At 40.7% G+C, this 14,711-nt stretch overlaps 1 protein-coding gene across 1 annotated transcript in view; it reads right to left on the bottom strand.

The window, feature by feature from the left end:
* Positions 1-963: 963 nt before the first annotated feature.
* CTNND2 (catenin delta 2) overlaps positions 964-14,711 on the bottom strand; it is a 1,428,722-nt gene continuing 1,414,974 nt past the window's right edge. Inside the window, exon 21 of the mRNA XM_030219657.1 lies at positions 964-2,736. Coding sequence (XP_030075517.1) covers positions 2,476-2,736 — 261 coding nt within the window. The 3' untranslated portion in view covers positions 964-2,475. The remainder of the gene's footprint in view (positions 2,737-14,711) is intronic.

The following is a 14,711-nucleotide window of genomic DNA, read 5'->3' on the forward strand; positions in this document are numbered from 1 at the left end:
CATGTGGCTGTCTAAGCTCTTCAAATTCCATTTCCTCCACTAAAGCCACTTTTGTTGGCTCATGATTTAGCTCACACTTTTTTCTGTACTAACTCAAGGTGAGTCATATTTAGATACTTCCCTGTCATGAGAAGGTTTACAATCTAAGTTCGCATCTGAGGGAGTGGAGGGTTAAGTAACTTCCCCAAGACAACAAGGAGCAGCAGTGGGGATTTGAACCAGGATTCTCTGGTTGTCGGCCTGGTGCTCTAACCAGTAAGCTACTCCACCACTCCATTAATATCCATTACTTCAGGCTCAGGGTCTGAGAGGGTCTGTGAGGCGCAGAAGACCCTCGCCTGTGCTCTCTCCTAAACTCCTTGTTATACAAATGTCTATGCCTTAATGAGCTCTCAACTGTGCCCTCTCCATTGGTTGCCAGATTAACTAATGAGGTTCTCTGCACACCACTAGAAGGAGGGGACCAAAGACTAAAGGTTTTTATTTTTACTAAGGTGCATGCTAATGAATTATTGTGCGTTAAGTGCCATGCAGTCCATAGATATACAATGGGCAGTGGAACATTTAGCACATGCTAAATCCATTAACACACCTTAGTAAAAGGTCCCCTAAGTTTCCCAGGAAATCATGATGAATGATATTAATGGTCTGTAGTGCGCATGATCCATAGAGGCTTCCAGGGTATTACAGTGTATTAAATTCACTCTTAATAAAGCAGATACTGCTGAAGTCTACTGAAGTGAATGATCTGGAGAAAAACTGTGACTCAGTCAAAAGAACAAACAGAATAACTGATTTACCACACAGACACACATATAGACACACATACAAGCAAGCACATTTTTTTTTCTTATGATAATTTCTTTTTAGAAATAGACATATTTAGCAAATATGGATGACAGATCAATTGTAATTTATTTTTTAACACTGTATCATCATAAAGAAAACTGGTATAAATGAAAAAATCTATTTCAAATATCTACATCTAAAATTTTAGGCAGTGAAAAAGCACTTTGTTGACAAGGAGTGTGGAATGATGTATGTTAATTGTCAGAAACTGCTGAATGCCTTGTTTAATTGCCACAAACATATTCACATATCAGAACGAACAATACTGCTAATATTCCTTTGTTTCTTTTTTTTTTTTTTAGTATCTTTCTTTTTTTTGTTAAAACATACTGGGGGAAAGAAAACAATTCAACTCCTGCTTCCCCCTGGAAATTCATACATCTTTCAAAAGTTTGAAACTGAAGCAATATTTAGAACCATTGATGAAGAAACACTGTGGCATTGGTGTAATATACACAATGCACTTGATTTTTTTAATCTGTAATGTACATCAAATACTTTACAACAAAGCATTAACAAAAGGCAAGAAACACCTTGCTGTACAGAGTAAACCCCGAATGCAACTTGAAGCCTAGATGATTCACAATGAATGAGAGTAAACAAAATGTGAGAAGCTGTTCCCCGTAATTATGTAAACCTTTTGCAGTTTCTTGTGCTTAACAATAATCTCCTTAGTCCACTTCTACTGCCATTTTGCTCCTTTCGCCTTCCTTCTTCCACATTCACTATACAACAGTCTCCTTTAGAATCTACAGGATAACACTAAAAATTATCCTGTACTACGCATATATATATATGTATGTATATATATATATATATATCTATATTTTAAAATTCTTTCTAAGGATCCATTTTTCAAGATTAACTTTCAGTCTTTTAGCCTTCTACAACATCTTAATCATATTTTCCATAATTGATTATCAAGGCCTTCCCATGGAACAGGCTTGAACAAACTAATAGCCTCATTTACTAACCTGCATTAATGTGGTAACACACATTAATGCATGTTAATGTGATTTAATGCATGTCAATGCAAGCGTCATTATTCTCAATGAGGTCTATTTATTATTGGGTCAATATTCAGCATGGTTTAAGTGGACCAGCCACTGATATTCAGCAGCACTTAATCAAACAGTGTCGCTGAGTATCGGCTTTGACTGCTGCGGTACTGCCCAGGTAGAGCCAGGGCGGTCCAGGTGGAGTTACGGAGGAGCTGACCATATTCAGCGGCGGTTCTCACATCATTAAGCAGGCAAATAGACAGGTCCTATCTTTTCCTGCTTAGCCATGTGGGTGCTGGCAATGACTATTGGTTGGCACCCTCATAACTTCTGGTTCACTGCCTGATCCCAAATATTCAATGCTGGTGTCTGGAACTGACCCGGTATTGAGTATCTGGACTTAATTCTGCCTGCAGCTGTCAGTGGCTTAAAACCTGCTGACTACCATGGGCTGAATATCAACCAGTATGTGCCTAACTCAAATTAATGCACATTAATGTGCATTAGCATATGTTAACTCTTTAACACATGTTAGTAACTGAGGGCCTAGATTTGCAGGAAATAAAATGTCTTGTGGTATGCATGCACATGCACAGCTCCTAGATCTTTGCTTCAGGATCAAGTTTCAAACCCAGGAGTCTGGAGAGGCTGGATAGTGGCTTGTTTCATAGTTAAGTTCACTGTACGGCCGAGCAGCTGAATAGAAGTCAACATAGTTGCCAGTGGATTTTAGTCCCAGGTGCATGTTGTACTCGCTTGCTGGCGGGCGATGGTGCACCTGATCCTCAAAGAACGATTCATCAAAATTCCTGGTTGAGTTCTGAAATGGTTGATATGTGTCATAGTCTTTCCTACTGGGTTCTTGTGGCACTGGCTGTGTTGAAACCTGGAAGTAAGAAAATACCCATGACTCACTGGAAAAAAACAAAAAACAAACTTGGCTCACAATGGCAGAAAGATAAATTTAAGAACGCAAGATGTGGTCAACAGATCCCTAAGAGCAGATCCATTCCTTGTTGCTTTTCTACAGCACTTAAATTTAAATTTGTTTGTCATATTATGTTATTATTAAACTTAGTTGTTTGTGCCCTTTTCTTCATACACAAATATATCTTTGGAGTTGCTAAATTTCTATTGCTATAGCTTCCCGACTGTTTGCTCACTCGGTTTTGTCAATACCATGAAAATCTGTCGATCTGACTCATAAGATTGGTGTGCAGTGCTGCACCATAAGATGTATGAATTTGGGCATTCAAGTACCATGATGTTCTGCATCCGTGCACTATATATACAGCATATAGCAGTAAAAATCTTCCCTAACGTGAGTCAACTCAAATAATTATCAACCTCACATGTTCACAGAACTTATGAGGGATCAAAGGTAGTATATTACAGGGACTAACATTAAACTAGTCATTTTAATAATGTCACAAATGATAACATGTGCATGGGTCTACCTTTAGAAAGCTTCTAATTTCAAGGTCAAATGAAAATGAATTATATATTTTATTACAGGACAGCAAGCAATAAACAGAGCTGAGAGCTCCACATTTCTCTGAGCTTTGCTCAGTGGCATACCGAGGGCGATGGGGGTGGTCCGCCCCAGGCGCGCGGCTGCTCTCTGCACCCCTCCAGCAGCGTGCACCTGGGGCGGACCACCCCCACCGCCCTCGGTATGCCACTGAGCAAAGCTCAGAGAAATGTGGAGCTTTCAGCTCTGTTTATTGCTTGCTGTTACTTCCTGTTCCAGGGCAGAGGGAGCAGGAAGCCAGCGGAGCCGACAGCTGCATGGCTGCTCCCAGCAGCTAAGAATGCACCGGGGGGGTTTGATGCGCCAGGGGGGGTTTCATGCTGCACCCTGGGGTACGGACGCCACTGCACCCGGGGGGGGGGGGGGGGTGAGCAGCGGCGATCCGCCCCGGGTGGCAGCTGACCTAGGATCATCACTGGCTTTGCTTATCAAAGCACGTGTTGTCATCTTGCCAGTATACACCAACGAGATGATAAACCTCAAAACAATACATATAAAACCAACTGTTTCTTTTTGGTTCACAGAAAAGGAAGAAGGAAGTCCTATAGTGGAGTTCTTCTTAAGAATGAGGATCTTTATCTCAGACTTTTGTATGGATCTGTATTTGTTAGTGCAGCCATCTGGTACAATCTGGGTGCTGCCTATATGAGACCAGCGAGAGCACTTGCAAAAAGACTGCAAACCGCCTACAAGTCAGCTAAAAGTTTGGTATGGCTACAAGCTGAAACAAATGGCAAAGGAGAAACAAGATCCAGGGAGATCTGTAAGGAGATGATTTTCCTTCAGAGTCTAGTTACAGAAGCTTGTTGGTACAAAGGGAAGAGGGGTAACCAGGGTTCCACCTGCTAGGAAGAAGGGAGGAGGAGAAGAGCTCAGAATTGTGAGAGAAATCTGCTACCCAAGTGCATTCCTTCAACACACCTAAGAGGACTCACTACTGAGGTGGAAGGGACCTGTCTTCCAGATATGAAGTTCTTTAATATACTTGACTACCATAAGCAACATAAGCAACCCATCCATTTCCGGTTCATCTATCATTAACAACAATGACTTAGAAATTACCTCCTACCAATCTTCTTACCCTCCATACCTTTCCCCTACCTCTTCTATATCGCTCTATGTCCTTACCTATCCTTCTCTCATACCTCTTTTATCCCATTTACCCCTTGTTCATTTGTCATACCACCTACCTCCTGTTTGATTCTGATACTATAGATTGATATTCTCCTTGTTACTATGTAAGCCGCATTGAGCCTGCGAGAGTGGGAAAGCGCGGGATACAAATGTAATAAATAAATAAATAAATATTTGTAATGCTTTCATCTCTATTGGTATCTCTGCCCAGGGGATATACTCTCTGTAAATTAGAGGGACCAAAGGAGTTGCAAGTTTTATTATCCTAACACAATACACGAGGACTAGATTAGTAAACGGCTCCCAAGTTTGGGGCACCGAAAAAGTGGAGTGGTAGTCTATAAACAGCACTTCAAGTTGGGCACCATTTATAGAATAGTGCTTAGTGTTGGGATCAGAGCCCACTTTGGGCATGAGGATTTACACCAACTGAAACCTGGTGTAAATCTTGGCAAGTCAGTCAGGGGCAGATACTGCAAATTTTATAATACTGCCGTATCTTTCTTAGTGAATGCCCTGATCCGCCCATGCCCTTCCATGGTCACGTCACCCTTTCAAGTTTCATGCTATAAGATTTGCATGTGGATCTTTCAAGAATAGAAAAATCCAAATTGTTGCCAATTAATGACAATAATTGTTACAATGAATTATTAGCATTAATCAGCCCGTTAGACAGTTTAGTTACGTACACGTTTCAGAACAGCATTGCAATTTCACACATGGAAATTTGTGCACCAATTATTCTAAGAGTGAAGTTACAGGTCTCTTTCAGTTAAGAGCCTCAACCTCCCCGGCGCTAGAAAATAAAAATATATTTTCTAGCAACTGGAAGAAAACTTGATTGCTTTCGTCCTTATAGTCCTATTGGAGGCGGGGCTGGGCAGTCAACATAGACTGTAAGGAAGAAAGCAAATCAAGTTTTCTTCCAGTTGCTTATATGGACATTTTAGTAAAAGAAAATGTAGTAAAAAAAATACACACGTTAAAAACAATTTTAAGGATTTTTTTAAAGATCTGTGACAAAGAAATCAACTAATAAAAGCAGCGTGATATGTTGCAAGCTGGAAACAGCAATTGTTGATGTTCCAAGATCTTACATAGTAACATAGTAGATGACGACAGAGAAAGACCTGCACAGTCCATCCAGTCTGCCCAACAAGATAAACTCATATGTGCTACTTATGTGTACACCTGACCTTGATTTGTATTTTTTTTCTGATCTTTTCCCCTTTTAGTTAACAAGACTTCAGGTTCAAGTAGTACCCTTGAGAATTTGTATTCTTAGGATCAATTATTGCCATTTTTCTTATTTGTGATAGTTGCTGAGAATAGAGCAGCCTTCAAAAACAGTTACTCAGAGGATAATTTTGAACATGGCACAGGCGTGGTGGGCAACTTTAGTGTAATTATAATAATCAATTACATTAATAATATACATAAAATATGTAGAAATGTTCAGAAAAACTTCAGAAACTTTAAAATGAAAAAAATAATTATGCATCATAAACATATACAGGACACAAATAAAATATAGACATGAAATGGAGTACCGCAGGGATCGGTCCTAGGGCTGACTCTTTTAATGTCTTTGTGAGCGATATTGTGGAAGGGCTGTCTGGTAAGGTTTGCCTCTTTGTGGATGATACTAAACTCTGCAACAGGGTGGACACCCTGGAGGGTGGGAATGACATGAGGAAGGACCTAGCGAAGCTAGAGTAATGGACCGATATTTGGCAACTAAGGTTTAACCCAAAAAAATGCAGGGTCATGTACTTGGGTCGCAAAAATCCGAGGGAATGGTACAGTATAGGGGGTGAAGTGCTTCAGTGTGCGATGGAAGAGCGGGACTTGTGGGTGATTGTGTCTGATGGCCTTAAAGCTTTCAAACAGGTAGAAAAAGCGACGGCCAAAGCCAGAAGGATGCTTGGGTGCATAAAGAGAGGCAAGACCAGCAGGAAAAGGAGGTGATAGTGCCGTTGTATAAGTCTCTGGTGAGGCCCCATTTGGAATACTGAGTGCAGTTCTGGAGACTGCACCTACGGAAAGATACAAACAGGATGGAGTCGGTCCAGAGGGCGGCTACGAAATTAGTAAGCGGTCTTGAATGCAAAAATTATAGGGATAGGCTTATGAACCTCAACATGTATACGCTGGGAGAGATGAGACATGATAGAAATGTTTAAATATCTCAAGACATTTATGTACAGGAAGATAGCCTTTTCCAAATGAAGGAGAGCTCTGGAATGAGGGGGCATATGACAAAGTTAAGAGGGAATAGGCTTAGGAGTAACCTAAGGAGCTATTATTTCACAGAAAGGGTGGTGGAGGCGTGGAATGGCCTCCCGGTGGAGGTGTTGAGGATTGTTCCAGAATTTAAAAAGGCATGGGATAAGCTTAGGAACAGGTAGAACTGGGGCACAGGGCGCCCGGTATAAGAGGCTTGGAGAGGCTAAGCCTCCCCTGAGGGGTTTAAATTGTTGATTTACCTCCATCCTCACAGCAAGGAGCTGCAGTGAAAGCCCTCTAGCCTTGTGTAAACAGTTGTAGAAATTGGTTTATGGTTTAATGTGTTTATCTTACTGCTGGGAGAGCAGGGGGGGTGGGGGTGGCTGGAGGTTGTCATTGGTTGCCAGGTAGATATTTAACGAGGATGACTTCCTGACCTGCACTGAGGACAGATAGCAGCAGAATCGGATACTGGGCCAGCATGATCAGAAAAAGTCACCAGACAACAAAGGTAAAAAGATCATTTTATTTCATTATAGTGTTTGGAATATGTCCACTTTGAGAATCAGGTGCTCAACATTAAAAGTTTATATTTATTTACTTATTTATGGTATCTACCCCACATTAAACATGAATTAGGGGGTTTTGTGGCTCTACATGAGAATTGTGATGATATGATCCCTTGTTTCATATTGTTGATGGTCTTGCATTTTCCATATGGGTGGTATATTGGTGTATTAGGTCTGCCCAGTGTAATATTATGGTACAGTAAGGTTCTGAGTGTGTTTTTTGCACAAAGTTGTGCATAGTGTTTTGCAGTTGAAGCGATTGTGGTTAGACTATGCTTTGAGCAACCACTTTATTCTTTGACATATGATGCATATCTAATATCTAAATTTAATAAAAGGTATTAATTATGACTTTTATTTTTATTTATTTATTTTTTCTGTGTGTTATCAGACAATTATGGATTTAAGCTCCTCTCCTGGCCCCACCCCTAACCCCACCCCCTTTAGCCTCCCCAAACAGTTGGGCCACCGACCGCCTATGAATTGGGGGTTACAGAGGATTAAATTTTCCAGTTTTTATATCTATATATTAATGTAATTATTTACTGTATTTACTGTTAAGTTCATTCAACTGCTCCTGTTAATGTTTATTTAGATTTTTTGATATATTGTCTTTGTGGTGACACAACCAAAGTATTTACATATACATGTAGCAGTACGTTTTCTGTCCCTACTAGGCTCACAATTTTAAGTTTTTGTACCTGAGGCAATAGAAGGTTAACTGACTTGCCCAGTGTCACAAACAGCTATAGTGGCAACTGAATCCAGTTTCTAGCCCCCCCCCCCCCCCCCCCGCCTCCCATCCATTGTGCCATATAGCTGTCTGCATGAAACAGATGGGTACTTTTATACCCCCAGATTTCGTCCCTAATTTACAAAAGGAAATTACCCAGGAGCTTTCTTTTTCAAAACTGCCTGTGAAGTATATGGATACAAAATTAGCCCCTGCTATTTAGCAAGACAGTGATACAAGGGTGAAACAATACACACAAACCTGAAATTCCAAATGCATGCATGTTGTTTACTCCCAAAATTTCTTTTACTCTCGCTAAAATGCTTGTTGGGAAAGCTCAAACATAGTTTTAGCAGGCCTGAGGGGAATAATTTTTAACCAAAATAGCAACTTATCTGGTTACATTTATTTGAAAATTGTCCTCTCTGTTGTCAGGCATCTTGATATGCTAGGAAGTAATTTTTTGGGTTACACTTATGTTAGGGACCAGGAATTCTCTTTTGCACAGGACTAGAACTAGCACACAGGATCACATTATCAACCTCCCCTAACTCTGAGAACACTTCCACTTTAAACAGGAGCAGGTGCAGGGTTGCTATTCGACATATTGGGGACCCAGGACAGAAATGAGAAATGGGGCAGGAAAGCCTGCCAGCAGGTTGTGGCTTCTTCAGCTTTGGCCTTGTGGCAATTGCTCTGTTTGCACCTCTCCCAGCTGAACAAGAGGGGCAGCTCGGGGCATGCTCTGAGTGCCCTGTGCCCTACCCTAATTCTGGCCTTGTCTTTGCAAATAGAAAGATAAAATAGTTATAAAACCTTGTTATATCGCTTTCTGTTTCTGACAAATGTCCACATTAAGTACTTATTCCCAGGGAAGGCCTGCTGGAATTAAAATTAAGATCCACCAACAGAAGCTCAAATTGAAAACCATTCACTTCCTTGGAGAAGCTCAATGAAAGCTTTGTTTTTCAGTTCAGACACACAGCAAAAATTAGTGAAAGCTTGAGGAAAACTTTGAGAAGAGGATACAATATACTTTACAGAAAGGTCTGATAGATGCTTGCACCCAGGAGAGTTTTAGGTTTTGGCACTACTTACAGTTAGATTTGGTGCAGGGATGCCAACAGCCACCCTGCTCCTATCTTCTGGTAAAGATATAAGAATGCTTGCTACCTGTGAATAGATATATAAAGAAAGTGAATGTATAATAGTTTATTAATAATAAAAATATTCAAAGCCCCATTTTACAAGGGGTGTCTAGTTTGAAAATAGAACATCCAAGTCAGGATATTCATAATGTCCAGCTTATTTTAAAGGTAATAAATAGAAATAAAATAAAACATAGAAAACAAAATAAGATGATACCTTTTCTATTGGACTAACTTGATATATTTTTTGATTAGCTTTCAAAGGTAACCCTTCTTCTTCAGATCAGAAATAAGCAAATGTTGATAAATAACAGAGGAGTGGAGTGGCCTAGTGGTTAGGGTGGTGGACTTTGGTCCTGAGGAACTGAGTTCAATTCCTGGCACAGGCAGCTCCTTGTGACTCTGGGCAAGTCACTTAACCCTCCATTGCCCCATGTAAGCCACATTGAGCCTGCCATGAGTGGGAAAGCACGGGGTACAAATGTAACAAATAAAAAATATATATATATAAATGAAACACCAAAGCATTCCCATGATAGTCTTCAGAGGGTGAGGTGGGTAAGGTGAGGTGGGTAAGGTGTGAAATAATGGAGCTGGGTGGATGAGAGACAGTGAGAGATGCATGGTAGATGTGACAAAGCAGTAGAATGTTATGGTTTATAATGGGCTAGAAAACCCAGATCTTTGTTAAGTCCTGTCTGGTGAGTATCAAAATATTTAATCATTCTGACTTCAAAGGTCTTATGTTTCTGGATTGTCTTAAAGTTTCTTTTTAGTATTCTCAGCAGAAAAATCATTGAACAGTGTTCTGGTGTGGTAAAGTGCTGTCCCACAGAGGTGACATCCTGGTTGGCACTGGCATTTTTCATGTGACGTCTGTGTAAATTAAGTCCAATTAAGTCCAATAAAAAGGTATCATCTTATTGTCTCTGTTTTGTTTTATTTCTATTTATTACCTTTAAAAGTGGACTAACACGTGTACCACATCACTCAGCTCATTTTACAAATGGCCAGTGAATGTTGAGCCTTCTGTAAAATAGGAATAGGGCCGCTGGAAATACAGATGTTCTTTCTTGTATGTGAAGTGGGAGCAAGAATTCTTTAACATTTACAAAAAGAGCAGCACTGCTCACTGGCTTCTTTGTGCAAATAACACATAAATAAATAAAGAGTGAGGCCTTCTTTATTAAACTGTACAGCTCTGCGTAACCCTAGCAGCGCTTTAGAAATGTTAAGTAGTAAGAAAGGTGAAGATTCCAAGATCACAGTGTATAGGACCTTTAATATAGTCAGCAATTTCAACACATCAAGGACCATGATAGTGATTCGATTATTAGGCATGTAGATAGCTGGGTGGCTGGTGGACCTTGCTGCCTGGTGCGAAGGTGGCGGACCTTACGTGTCACCTAGATAGGATTTTAGATAGTGCTGGGGAGCAGCTGGATGTCTCGGTACATGTGGGTATTAATGACATAGGAAAATGTGGGAGAGAGGTTCTGGAAGCAAAATCTAGGCTCTTAGGTAGAAAGCTCAAATCCAGAACCTCTAGAGTAGCATTTTCTAAAGTGCTACCCATTCCACAAGCAGGGCCCAAGAGATAGGCACAGCTCTGGAGTCTCAATGCGTGGATGAGGCGATGGTGCAGGGAGGAGGGTTTTAAATTTGTAAGGAGCTAGGCAACATTCTGGAGAAGGGGGAGCCTATTCCAGAATGATGGGCTCCACCTTAAACAGGGTGGGACCAGGCTGCTGGCATCGACATTTAAAAAGGAGATAGAGCAGTTTTTAAACTAGAACATGGGGGAAGTCCGACAGTCATTCAAAAATGCATGGTTCGGAACAGGGTATCTTTCAAAGATATTGCCAAAACAGGGAAGATAGGGTATCCCGATAGCGAGGTTGCAAAAGACACCATAGTAGATCAGGTGTCCTTAAATAAAAATCAGGCAAAAGATTGAAAATTAAAACTGTCAACAGCTGAATAAGAGGTAAATAGGATCAACAAACATAGTTTGAAATGTCTATATGAGAATGCCAGAAGGCTAAGAAATAAGACAAGAGAGTTAGAATATATTGCACTAAATGAAAAATTAGATACAATAGGCATCTCTAAGACCTGGTGGAAGGAGGATAACCAGTGGGACACTGTCATACCGGGGTACAAATTATATCATAGTGATAAGGTGGATGGAATTGGTGGAGGGGTAGCATTGTATGTTAAGGAGGGCCTTGAATCAAATAGACTACAACTTCTGCATAAACAAAACACATCTTGTAATCCCTATGGATTGAAACTCCATTTGTAAAGGGGAAAAGGATAGTGACAGGAGTGTACTACTGTCCACCTGGCCAGGACAAACAGACAGATGTAGAAATGTTATCAGAAATTAAGGAGGCTAACAAACTGGCAGCACGATAATAATGGGTGATTTCAATTACCCTGATATTGACTGGGTAAATGTTACATCAGGGCATACTAGGGAGGTGAAATTCCTTGACGAAATCAAGGCCTGATTTAAGGAGCAGCTGGTACAGAAGTCAACAAGAGAAGGAAAAATTCTAGACCTAGTCCTTAGTGGAGCACATGATCTGGTGCAGGAGGTAATGGTGCAGGGGCCGCTTGATAACAGTGATCATAATATGATCAGATTTGATATCCGCTTTGGAGAAAGTACACACAGCAAATCCAATACATTAGCGTTTAACTTTCAAAAAGGAGACTATGATAAAATGAGAAGAGCGGTAAAAATAAACAAACTTAGAGGAGCAGCTATGAAGGTCAAAAATTTACATCTGGCATAGATGCTGTTCAAAAACACCATCCTGGAAGCCCAGGCCAAATATATTCCGTGTGTTAAAAAAGGAGGAAGGAAGACCAAATGACAGCCGGCATGGTTAAAAAGTGAGGTGAAGAAAGCTATTAGAGCTAAAAGAAAATCCTTCAGAAAATGGAAGAAGGAACCGACTGAAAATAATAAGAAAAAGCATAAGGAATGGCAAGTCAAATGCAAAGCGCTGATAAAGAAGGCAAAGAGGGACATTGAAAAAAAGATTGCGTTAGAGAAAAAAAAACACATAGTGAAAATGTTTTTTTGGGTATATTAAAAGCAAGAATCCGGCAAAAGAATCAGTTGGAACGCTAGATGGCCGAGGGGTAAACAGGGGCAATCAGGGAAGACAAAGCCATAGCGGAGAGATTAAATGAATTCTTTGCTTCGGTCTTCACCGAGGAAGATTTGGGAGAGATACCGGTGCCAGAAATGGCATTCAAAGCTGAGTCGGAGAAACTGAATGAAATCTCTATAAACCTGGAGGATGTAATGGAGCAATTTGACAAACTGAAGAGTAGCAAATCTCCTGGACCAGATGGTATTCTTCCTAGAGTACTGATAAATTGAAAACTGAACTTGCAGAACTATTGTTAGTAATATGTAATTTATCTTTAAAATCGAGCATGGTACCGGAAAATTGGAGGGTGGCCAATGTAACACCGATTTTTTAAAAAGGTTCCAGAGGAGATCAGGGAAATTATAGACCGGTGAGCCTGAAGTCGATGCCGGGCAAAATGGTAGAGACTATTATAAAGAACAAAATTAAAGAGCATATTCAAAAGCATGGATTAATTAGACAAAGCCAACATGGAGTTAGTGAATGGAAATCTTGCTTCACCAATCTATTACAATTCTTTGAAGGGATGAACAAACGTGTGGATAAAGGTGATTCGGTCAATATTGTGCATCTGGATTTTCAAAAGGAGTTTGACAAAGTACCTCATGAAAAACTCCAGAGAAAACTGGAAAGTCATGGGATAGGAGGTAGTGTCCCACTGTGGCTTAAAAACTGGTTAAAAGATAGAAAACAGAGAGTAGGGTTAAACGGTCAGTATTCTCAATGGAGGAAGGTAGATAGTGGGGTTCCCCAGGGGTCTGTGCTGGGACTGCTGCTTTTTAACATATTTATAAATGATGTAGAGATGGAAGTAACAAGTGAGGTAATTTGCTGACGACGCAAACTTATTCAAAGTTGTTACATCGCAAGAGTGGAGTGGATTGGAGGAGTGGCCTAGTGGTTAGGGTGGTGGACTTTGGTCCTGAGGAACTGAGTTCAATTCCCACTTCAAGCACAGGCAGCTCCTTGTGACTCTGGGCAAGTCACCTAACCCTCTATTGCCCCATGTAAGCTGCATTGAGCCTGCCATGAGTGGGAAAGTGCGGGGTAAAAATGTAACAAAAAAAAATTACAAGAGGACCTTACGAGACTGGGTGTCTAAATGGCAGATGACGTTTAATGTGAGCAAATGCAAAGTGATGCATGTGGGAAAGAAGAATCCGAATTATAGCTACATCATGCAAGGTTCCACGTTAGGAGTCACTGACCAAGAAAGGGCTCTAGGTGTCATCGTCGATGATACGTTGAAACCTTCTGCTCAGTGTGCTGCTGTGGCTAAGAAAGCAAGTAGAATGTTAGGTATTATTAGGAAAGGAATGGAAAACAGAAATGAGGACATTATAATGTCTTTGTATCGCTACATGGTGTGACCGCACCTCGAATATTGTGTTCAATTCTGGTTGCTGCATCTCAAAAAAGATACAGTGAAATTTATTTATTTTTTATTACATTTGTACCCTGCGCTTTCCCACTCGTGGCAGGTAATGGAGGGTTAAGTGACTTGCCCAGAGTCACAAGGAGCTGCCTGTGCTGGGAATTGAACTCAGTTCCTCAGGACCAAAGTCCACCACCCTAACCACTAGGCCACTCCTCCACTCAAACTATAAAAGGTACAGAGAAGGGCAATGAAAATGATAAAGGGGATGGGGATGACTTCCCTATGAGGAAAGGCTGAAGCGGCTAGGGCTCTTCACTTGAAGAAAAGACGGCTGATGGGAGATATGATATAGGTCTAAAAAAATGAGTGGAGTAGAACGAGTAGACGTGAATCAATGTTTACTCTTTCCAAAAATACTAGGACTAGGGGGCACACAATGAAGCTACAAAAGTAGTAAATTTAAAACGAATTGGAGAAACGTTTTCTTCACTCAATGTGTAATTAAACTCTGGAATTCGTTGCCACAGAATGCAGTAAAAGCAGTTAGCTTAGCGGGGTTTTAAAAAGGTTTGGATGACTTCCTAAAGGAAAAGTCCATAGTCCATTATTAAAATGGACTTGGGGAAAATCCACTGCTTGTTTCTAAGATAAGCAGCATAAAATGTATTGTACTTTTTTGGGATCTTGCCAGGTACTTGTGACCTGGCCACTGTTGGAAACAGGATGCTGGGCTTGATGGACCTTCAGTCTGTCCCAGAATGGTAATACTTATGTACTTATGACCCGAATCGGCTGTGTTTCGACATGTGAGCCTGCTTCAGGGGTCAGGATTAACTCATTTTGTTAGCCTCACTGATTCAGATCTCTGGTCATTCACTTTGGGACCCTTTTACTAAGCCATTTAGGCATGTACGCGCATCCTATGCGTGTAAAATTTGAGCTACTACCTGGCTACGTGGCCTGGGAGGTAATTTC

Source organism: Microcaecilia unicolor, chromosome 1 (genome assembly GCF_901765095.1).
Source record: "Microcaecilia unicolor chromosome 1, aMicUni1.1, whole genome shotgun sequence".
Classification (NCBI taxonomy): Eukaryota; Metazoa; Chordata; class Amphibia; order Gymnophiona; family Siphonopidae; genus Microcaecilia; species Microcaecilia unicolor.